The sequence below is a fragment of the Enhydra lutris genome, unplaced genomic scaffold (assembly GCF_002288905.1).
Source record: "Enhydra lutris kenyoni isolate GAN:26980312 unplaced genomic scaffold, ASM228890v2 scaffoldscaffold52, whole genome shotgun sequence".
In the NCBI taxonomy this organism is placed as follows: domain Eukaryota; kingdom Metazoa; phylum Chordata; class Mammalia; order Carnivora; family Mustelidae; genus Enhydra; species Enhydra lutris.
Window position 1 is genome coordinate 2,093,668 of NW_019154136.1, and position 10,175 is coordinate 2,103,842.

General features: G+C 44.8%; 1 protein-coding gene across 1 annotated transcript in view; it reads left to right on the forward strand.

Moving 5' to 3' along the window:
* LOC111157101 (pirin) overlaps window positions 1-10,175 on the forward strand; it is a 120,278-nt gene that overhangs the window by 26,793 nt on the left and 83,310 nt on the right. Inside the window, 1 exon segment of the mRNA XM_022518346.1 lies at window positions 8,205-8,288. Within this exon segment, the coding sequence (XP_022374054.1) occupies window positions 8,205-8,288 (84 nt within the window).

Below are 10,175 nucleotides of genomic sequence, written 5' to 3' on the forward strand. Positions count from 1 at the left end.
GAGAAGAGGCCAGGAATGCTGCTAAACGTCCTGTGGCGCAGAGGCCTGTTCCCACAGGGGAGAGTCCCACTCCGGTCCCGGTCACACACGGGAAAGTAGCACTTAACTGAAATAGTCTTTAGAAGTAATCCAAACAAATTCCCAGCGGGCTTCCCCATCTTCCCCGCCCCTACCCTTTTACAGTTACAAACAGAAACCATTCATGTCTGAGAGACTATGTTGACACTTTGGAAGAGGGGACATAGTAACGACTGTAAACCAGTCATTAAACACCCTTTTATGACACCCAATAACGCTTTTGAAGTGAGACTGAAATTAAGTCCAGAGTAAATGAACATAGATCTTTACGTGATGAAAAGCTCCTTGCAGTGGGTGCTTGGGGGGTGCAGTTGGCTAAGTGTCCGACTCCTGGTTTTGGCTCAGGGTTGTGAGATCGAGCCCCACGTCAGGCTCTGCTCTCAGTGCAGAGTCTGCTTATAACTCCCTCTCCCTCTGCCCCCTCCCCTAAAATAAATAAATCTTAAAAATCCTTATAAGTCTTCAACCCTATTAGCAAAGCTGCTTCAGAGTTCTCCATCAGTAGACTCTCTTAAAATGAAATGCCCGACCATCTAGGACCAAACCCGAAGGAAATTTGCCAAGCACTATGAGCCGCCACATGGCCTCCATATGTTACCTCCAAGCTTCACAACAATCCTGAAAAGTAGGAATTGTTAGCCACCCCCCATTTTACAGGAGAGGAAACAGAGGCTCAGAAGTGGTGACTTATCAAGGTCACACAGCCCACATAGGGCAGGATTGGGCAGGCCCATCCGATCCCAGGCCCGCACTTGTCCATTCTCACACGCTATCACTTCTTCTAGAACAGAGTTCCCTGATAGTATCTCAAAACATTGTCAAGTTAATACCGTTAGAAACAAGATTGCGCCTGGGACAGGGATCCCCAGCTGTGAACACCTCAGAGTGTCTCTGTTACTTACTGTAGGACCCGGTGCTTTTGTGGTCCAGGGATCCAAATTTCCTGCCTGTAAGTGCAAAGTAATGCTCTTCTCTGAACTTCAGGGAGGGAATGGATGAGGCCGGCTCACCGCCCGGGTGTTTAAGGAGTCATTTCCCTTCTTGCGGCCGCAAGACCATTGGTGATCTGGTAATAACAGCGTAGCTAACAAAACCATGCTTTAATTGTTTCTGGCCTTTTATTACAACATACAGATTCTTTGCCACCTCTGTACGTTTTTTGCCCGATCCTCCCTGGCTTTTCCCCAGTAGTGAAGTCTTTTAAGGACCAGCTGGGGGGTTTGCCTCCTCCATGAACGTCTCCCCCTTTCCTTCAGATTCTTGCTCTCATCAGAGTTAGTCTTTTTCTCGGTGTTTCCACAGGGACTAATTGTACATCTTTTTCTTTTTTAAAAGATTTTATGTTTAAGTAACCTCTGTACTCAACATGGGGCTTGAACTTAGAGCCTTGAGATCAGGAGTCACCCCCCCGCACCATACTTCATTTTAGTAGCAGATTCTCTTATCTGCATATTTTAGTGTTTCCCCTGCTAGAGTGGTGGCTCCCCGAAGGCCGGGAAGGGATGATCCTTGTGTTTCTTTTGGGTGATTTCTAACTTTCTGTTTATGAGTTTGTGATGACATTTTCCCCTGTGCAAGCTGCAAAGACAGGGGGAAAGAAGAGACATTTAAAATTACCCCCAAAGTTTATTTAAAAAAGGCAAAAGATAAAAATTGACATCCTTCTATCACACCCCCTTATTATAAAATGTTTTTATTGCTTCTTTTTCTTTGTTTGCTTGGAGGGTTTTTGTTTTTTATTGTTGTTTTTATTGCTCCTTGAGGTCGAAAACCAGAGAAGTGTGCCCCAGTAACGTCAAGTACAATAAACACACTGGCCAGAAGTGTGAATTGAATCAGAGAATAAGAATATTCTTACATTCCCATCTAAAAATGTCAGCTGCTTAATTAAATTAAATATTGTAATGAAATCTTAACAAAATATTTAAACAAGAGGGAAATCCCTAAAACCTCTCTCGTTGGTAAGCGCCCTGTGAGCCTCAGACCTTCATTCTTTGGGGTCTGCTTTGACACCTTTTAATGAGAGAGCATGGGGGCAGAAAACCTTCCCTCTGCTCCACGAAAGAGCTGGTCCCTTGATGTCCAGATGGCCACCTGCCACCTGCACGTGGTCTTGAAGCAGAGACCCCATGCCCGGGCTAGAAGACAGGCTTGGTTATCAGCGGCTCTGTTAGGGAGGCCCAGCCCTGTCGGGGGCAGGTCTGATAGAACAAGATCAGCGAGCACACACTGTTAGGATCAGCAGAGGGTGCTCTAAAGCAACAGTACTTCCAGCCACCCACCGTTCTCACCCTGGCTGCAGACACTACACTTTTGCATGTGGAAAATTCATGTAATCATAGAAGTTGGTAGAACATTCCCTTGCGGTCCCTTCAGTATAGCACAGGAACCATAACAAAACGGACGCGAACACCTTGACCACAGTTTTAGGAGATGTAGGTGCTCTTAGCCTGATGATTACATGAGGAGCCAGTGGTAGTTTGTCTGAAGAGATTCCCCAAAAGGTTGAATCCTGAGTGGGGTTTGAGGAGAAGGGGCATTCCTGGCTTTGCCCTGGGGTTCTAGAAGCAGCTGGAAGGTTCTGAGGGAGTCCACGATTCAGCTCACCTCAGTAGTTGGATTCAGGAATATGATTGTTATCGAACCTTGATGTTCCTGTCAGATATTTTACTCCTAGGGAAAGGAAAATGAGTGGATTTGGGAGACATTTGCGAACGGGAGCAATAGAAAAATATAAAAGGAAAATTGTCTAAATTAAGTTGGTTGTTCTTTTTTCTGTAGTTAGACATTGTTGGGTAGAACTCTTCATGTCCGCACCAAGGAAGGATCCTGGGAGCACCTCCTCTCAGAAACCTGTGGCTGCCCATCTCTCCATCTGCCTCTTCCCCTCACCCAGGACTCATAAGGCCTGTTTTCAGCTTTGCCTACAACAGCACAAGGACCCTTTCTTTGCCAGAGGTGGCCAGTTCGCCTAAAGGCCTTGCAGTTGGCCATCCTGGCTGGTGTTCTCTCTCTCTCTCTCTCTCTCGTCTCTCAGAGAGAGTGAACCCGGGAGAGGGGCACAGAGGCAGGAGAGAGACAATCTCAAGCAGGCTCCACACCCAGCATGGAGCCTGACTCGGGGTTCGATCTCACGACCCTGAGGTCATGACCCGAGCTAAAATCAAGAGTCGGATGCTTAACCGACTGAACCACCCAGGCACCCCAGTCCTGGCTGTTTAAGCAACTCCCATCAGATCTCACAACACATGTGCGGCCACCAAGATGGTGAGGCAGCATTGGAGAGAGAACTGGTTTTATTTTCAAAGACCAAATGTTAATTTAAGTCCTTGCCCTGCAGTTATGAATGGCGTGACCTTAAGCACCCTAAGCCGCTCTGTTTTCATCAATGACGTGTTCATTCGATAGCTCTTTAATGCTGTGCTGGGTTGGAACCTTCGGGAAGGTTACACTTATTACGGAAGACAGTGAATAACCAAATAATTACATGGCAAAAAAAAATAATAAAAGTAAAGTAAAATAAAATAATTACATGGCATAGTGTCCCTTTGGGAAGAATCGAGGAAGAAGAAACAAGTCAGGGTAGGAGGATAAAGGATAGATGGACCATGTGACAGATCGGCTGGGGGCGTCCTCTCTTAGGCCCTGACGTTTGAACGGAGCCTGAATGGAGTGAGGAAGTGAGCTGTGAGAATATCGGCAGAAATAGTTTCCAGGAAGCATGAGGGAAGACCCATGGATGGGATCTCTGGCAGCGGAAGTGTGGCATGTGTGCCCGTTCTAGAACTTACTGAACCCTTAGGTGCCAGGCGCTTTGTCCACGTTACGCATTTAGTACTCACACGTTGCTGAGCTCCTCTCCTAGGCCCCGGCTGTACCCAAAGAAACCGAGCCTCCACGACGTTAAAGGACTTGGCTCCACATCTCACACCTGGTAAATGGCAAGCCTTAGCTTCCAGCCCCGGCCCCAGAGCCTGAGTGGTTCCCCAGGGCCGGGGCCCACCAGCAGGAGGCAGTGCCGAGGCAGTCCCTGCAGCATTGGCCCCCCAGGGCAGGGTTGGAGCAGGAAATGGCAAGGCAGGACCCTTTTTATAAAATTTTATAAAACTTATAAAATTTTATAAAAATACTTGGCTGAATACCTAAACGGTGTTGGTTATGTTTTCTTTTTAAAACCGCCTTTTGGCCCTTGTGAAGGTTTCTGTGGGGCCGGGATTGGGTGAGCTTAGTGGGGTGACACTCCAGCAGTCTCCGTGATTGCCCAAGTAATTAAAATATTTTTGTAAAATAACGTGGGTCCTTACTTGTATGGATTCGAACATTATGTTTCCGTACTTGAAGAGCTGCTAGCCGCTTCTGTTAGGCGATATGTTCCTTGCTGGCCTGTCTGAACAGCCATGGCCTCAAGCCATGGTTTTTGTTTTGTTTTTCTCTTTTTCCTACTCAGCTACCAATAGAAAAAAAAAAACCACCATTTGAGGCCCATGGAAATTAAAAGTAAACATGGTCTTATCTATAATATAAATGCTTTGCTTTCAAGAAAGAGTTTTGCACCTAGAAACATTGAATGAGATCATCAGACTCGACCTTCTAAATACCAGCCAGAAGGAAACAACAAACTTTACTCTGTCTTGTACTGTAATTCTTCAGAATTAATTAAGAGCTCTTAAATGTCACATGGCAAGTGCCACTTTTCTTTCGTTCCTGTTTTGGTGTTGGGTCTCTGTCCTCCCAAATATATGAACGTGCCAAGAAGTAGGAACTGACAAGGAAGCAGAAATGTTTCATTAAGATCCATGGAAAGTTTAGGACTAAGAAGGAGGAAGAGGACTGAGGGAGGACCAGGGCGCATGGCAGGTCCTTTAAGAGAACACCTGTTTCAGATTACAGATTTCTTAATGAGACACATGCAACTCTTGGGTTTAAACATAACACTCCCATTTCCATCAACCACCCACGGCCATTCTCCAGGTGTTTGCGATTATGGAATGTCCTGAAAAATCATCTGGGTTGTGTCAACTCTCAGAATACTGCCTGAGTTAAAAAAAAAAAATCCTCCGCAGGCATTAATTTATACTGAAGGTCTCAGTGTAGCATTTACAGCCCTTACGCAAAATAAATAAATAAAATAAAAGACAACCATAAATAAGGGGGTCATTGGTTTCTAATGTTTCCCCCCTCCTAATGGCTAAAAGTCATTTTTAAGTAGTAAAAGGCAGGCATTATGAACTCTGTAAAGCTTCATTGACCAGACTTCTCTAATTCAGATTTTATAGTATTTAGGATGGTGTTTACTTTTGTATTACCAGAGAAAAGAGGACATCCACACTGAAAAAGTAAAGGAAAAGTGGAGATAAGTGTCTTCTGTGTTTTAGAAACAGCGTTGACATTGCTTTCTAAAATAAAACTTGTAACACAGGCGCGCGCAAAACCTCTTGGTGTCTACGTAAGTTTTCATCTTTAAATGAGTCATGCTCACCGCAATTTACTTTTTAAAGTTGCCTGCCATATTTTTAGATGATTAACAACTTGAAAGGCCCTAGTTTTGGATAATTGAAAGGACTTTGGGGATGGAAGGAGTAAGATTTGAAAGAGACTCCTTTTGAGAACCCAAAGCTTCAGCCCAAACAGAATGAAAATTGCCTTTATTATGCAGCTATTTTAACTCAAAATGCATGCATAACAGGAAAAGGAAAGCAATTCTAGACACTGCTCCTTCTAGTTTGACTGGTTGTTTGAGATTTGGAAGCTTTTTATTTGTTCTCTTCAATTTTTAAGCTTTGTATGAGGTTCTAAGTGCTTCATTCCTATTTTGGCTTCATACTAATTTTAGGTCTTTTCTTCCTAGCAGCGTCTTAAAGTCAGAGCCAGCTACATTGTCGTCTTATACAGTATGGCGCCATTGTTCTGGTTCTTTGTATTTTCCCTTCTGTCTCATGGCCTTCCTCGCCAGCCCCAGGTCCCCTAAAGAGGGAACAAATGCCAGCATCTCTGCAGAATAAAGCATATCACTTCTTTTCATTCACCGATTAGCGGTAGCATCTTTATATCTTTGTGAGATAAAGTTGTTTCCGTTGTAAAAAAGTAAACTACTCATTGCAGAAGGCCCAAACTCTCAGGAAAGTGGAAAGAGGATATAATAAAATGTACCTGCAATTCCCACCATCTGGGGGTGACCACTGTCCACATTTGGGTGTGTTCATCCGGACATTTCCATGCACACTAATGATGAGCTACAATTTTATTTAAATGAACCCATTTAAACCTGTCACTGTATGTGACCTCTTTAAATAAAATTGCTGTTCAGTAACCTGCTTTTTTTGATTAAATAGTATCTCATTTATCCTTGTCAGTGAATAGAGATCTACATCTCTATTTAACAGTTGTGTAATATTCTCTTGTACGGCTGTACCATAATTAGGTGAGTGTACCCTAGTAGACCCATCATCCAATTGTTCCCATCTTTTTACTATCATAATAAACACTGCAAAGATAGATTTGTGCTGACATTTTGTATTCTTGTCTCCATAGATTTAAATCTCAGAAGCGTGTTTTGAAGTCTTTATCCATTTGTAACGCTATAGTGGGGGCTTACTCTCTTTACTCATATGGTCAGTCAGTTGTGTTCTGATACCATTTATCAGAAAAGGCATCCTTGCCCCACTAATCTGGAATTGCTGTCGTCATATGTAAATTCCACATGCAAATGGGTCTCTTTTCTTCCTGTGCCAGTGTTGTACGGCTGCCATTACTATAGCAAGTTCCATTTTACCATGTATCTGGGCATCCCTTAGCCCAATCAAGGTGACACATGAAAGGCACCATCCCAACCTAGAAACTCCAATTTCCGTAGCCATCTGCCTGTCACCTGCTGGGATAAGGGTTGCTGCTGAGACCATTCTGTACAATGTCATTGTTTGGCAGGATGACACGTGGAGGGTCCTAATGTCAGCCATTTCTATGATTTCTATGGTCGTAAGTGTTCTGTATAAGTCTTTGGTTTCCGGATCTGGCATCCAATAAAGTTGGCTCCGGAAGAAGACAGTTTATTATAAGGCTACAGTATAAGATTGCAACAGCTTGACTGTAGGCAGGTCTTTAACTGCCCTTTGTTTGGGGTATGAGGAGGCAGAGTAAATGGTGGCTTATTTTCTCAGCATGAATTCTGAGCCAGTTGAGAAGATGACAGAGCAAGAGAGATGGCAGATGCAAAAAAATACCTTATTTCTGAGAAAGCTGATCTTGGAGAATGTGGCTTCTGTCTGCACGCAGCCGAGCTTCCAAATACTGTGTGTGAGCGAGACTTGGGCAGACTTTATTCACCTCTCACTGGCTATGCCAGACCCGTGAAGGCCACTGCCATGGGGGCTGGCCCCTCCCAGAGGGACTTGCTTTCTGTGGGCAGGCTGATTCCCTAAAAACCCCTGGGGAGAACCAGGGGTTTGTCACTTGAAATGTGGCTAGTGCAACTGCAGAGCCGAATTTTTTTTTATGTTATTTCACTTTAATTAAGCTTAAATAGCCACACGCAGCTAGTGGCTACTCTGTAGGACAACACAGGATTTGTTGTGTTGTCAACACAACACAACGTGTACGGACACGGCCCTGGAAAAGCTGACTTTAATTCTAGGGATTCATTTGACATTTTACTTGTGTTTGTGGAGCACCTAAGTGAGTTTGTGTGTCTGCTGTTGTAAAGGCCGTTGCCTTTGGATTTCTCGAATCAGCTTTTAGGGGAAGGTGTGGAGACCTGAAATCTGTCGCCCGACACACCTGGCTGACATTGGCCTTGGTAACACAGCCCTGCTGTTTCAGAGGGAGCTGCCTTTTTCACCCCAAGCTCTAGGACCCGTCATGGTAGACTGAGGGGACAAGTGGGGGCTTCTGTCGCCGGGCCGTGAGCACTGATATGCTCAGGGCTGCATCTACATGGAAGAAGGGGCTCCTATTTGGAATTCTCTCAGAAACATTGTATGGGCTAACACGGCACTCTCACTGGAGGTTCATTCCCTCAGCTTGTGCTACTTAGTCGCTCCTGACACTTACCTCACACATTTTCTGTGAAAAGTGAGCAATTCTTCAGAGCTGCCAAACACGTACTTTTTCTAATGCTTGTCTTGTCAAAGGTGTCTTACCTCCTGGAGGGCGGCAGCATGGCCCATGAAGACTTCTGTGAACATGCTGGTCAGATGAACCCAGGAGACCTGCAGGTATGGCCGACCACAAGCAATTACTGATGTTTAATAACCTCTGGGCACACATGCTTGCTCTTCCCCAGTTCCAGTACACTCACACTTTCCTCCCTCTCTCCCTTCAATTTTTGACCTCTTCCTTTCTGTGGATCCTCCCACTCAGGCTAGAAACCTGCACAGGTTTGCTTGTATTCTCTCAAGATTTCCATGACCCCTTCAATCACTTTTTAGTTCCCAACTGGTCTTTCTCTTAAATTTCTCAAAAGCATAATCAAGGATGGCTGTCTTAACTTCCTCAGCTTCCATTTCATCCTTCTCTCACAGAAATCGGGGTTGGCCTCCTCAGCATCCACCAAACCTCTACAGAGGCCGCTCAGGCACTGGTCACTCATGATGTCCTCACTGCCAAATTCAGTGTACAGTGTCCATTCTATCTTTTAGACCTTCCTGCTGCTTTTGCCACAACTTAGTTGTTTTTTTTTTTTAAGATTTTATTTATTTATTTGACAGAGAGACACAGCAAGAGAGGGAATACGAGCAGGGGTTGTGGGAGAGGGAGAGGCAGGCTTCCCGCCAAACAGGAAGCCTGACACAGGGCTCGATACCAGGACCCCGGGATCATGAGCTGAGCCAACAGTGAAGCCTTCTCAGCTGTCTTGCACCTTGTTTGCAGGGGTAGATGTTGTCACTTAAGACCATGACTCAAATCTTGTCACCATCCTCGGCTTGCCTGAGACATGTTAGACTTATAATCCCCAGTAATTCTTAGCTATTCTTTGCTGGGTTCGTAAGTCTGAACTCTGTGTCAATAACTTTCTGGGATTATTTACATATTCTGTGGAATGTTAACTGCAAATATTTGAATTGTGTTTCAATGAACATGAAGTTGAAAGCATCTATATATGAATAATCGCTCTAAAGTAAGTATTCTTTTTACCTCATCTTTAAAATGAGAGAATGGGGGTGCCTGGGTGGCTCAGTCATGAAGCTTCTGTCTTTGCTCAGATCATGATCCCAGGGTCCTGGGACTGAGTGCAGAATCAGGCTCCTTGCTCAGCAGGGAGTCTTCTCCCTCGTCCTCCTCACCCCTCTGTGAACTCTCTCTCTCTCTCTCAAATAAATAAATAAAACCTTAAAAAAAATAAGAGAATGGGGATTTAAAGATGTCAAGAAAAGCTGTGCAGGGCCTCAGAGCTAGTCAATAGCAAGGTTGAAAAGAGAAATCTCTCCCCTTCCAAATCCAATGGGTGGGCTGAACATAGTAAGAAAGTTCCTACCAAATTAGGTTGTATCTAAGAAAGGATACACAAGGTATGAAAAGTAGATTGAAAAGATGGACAGATAAACTGTGAACAAAAGACGAAAAGAAACGGGAGGCCAAGTCCTTGAGGACCCCAACAGCTTTTCTCAGATGGAAGCACGGGGTGGAGTGTGCTGAGATCTTCATGTGTTGTTGGAGCAGCACATAGATCAGTGAATGTGTCCTGTCATACGTGGATAGCATGTATTTTAGGCTTCGTGGGTCCTGTGGTCCCAGATGTGGCCACCAGTGCGTCCTGCCTTTAGAGCACGAGCCGACAGACAGCATGTCACTGAATGGGCATGTCTGTGTGTCAGTAAAACTTATGTAGAAAATCCAGTGGCCGGCTGGATTTGGTCCCTGGGCTGTCGTTTGCAGACCCCTGTACTAGAAGGTGTCATCAGTCTGGTCAAATAGAAGATGGAAATCTATCCAGATTTAGTGCCAGAAAACTGTCCACTATGTAATGGTCTTGCAGATCAGGGAACAGATATTGCCTGTTCTGGTCTCAGAGTCTTTTCACCTGCTGTTCCCTCTGTATGGACTCCGCTTCCTCTTGCTCTTCCCCGGGTCACTTCGTATTCCCTGTCTGGGTCCCAGCCTGA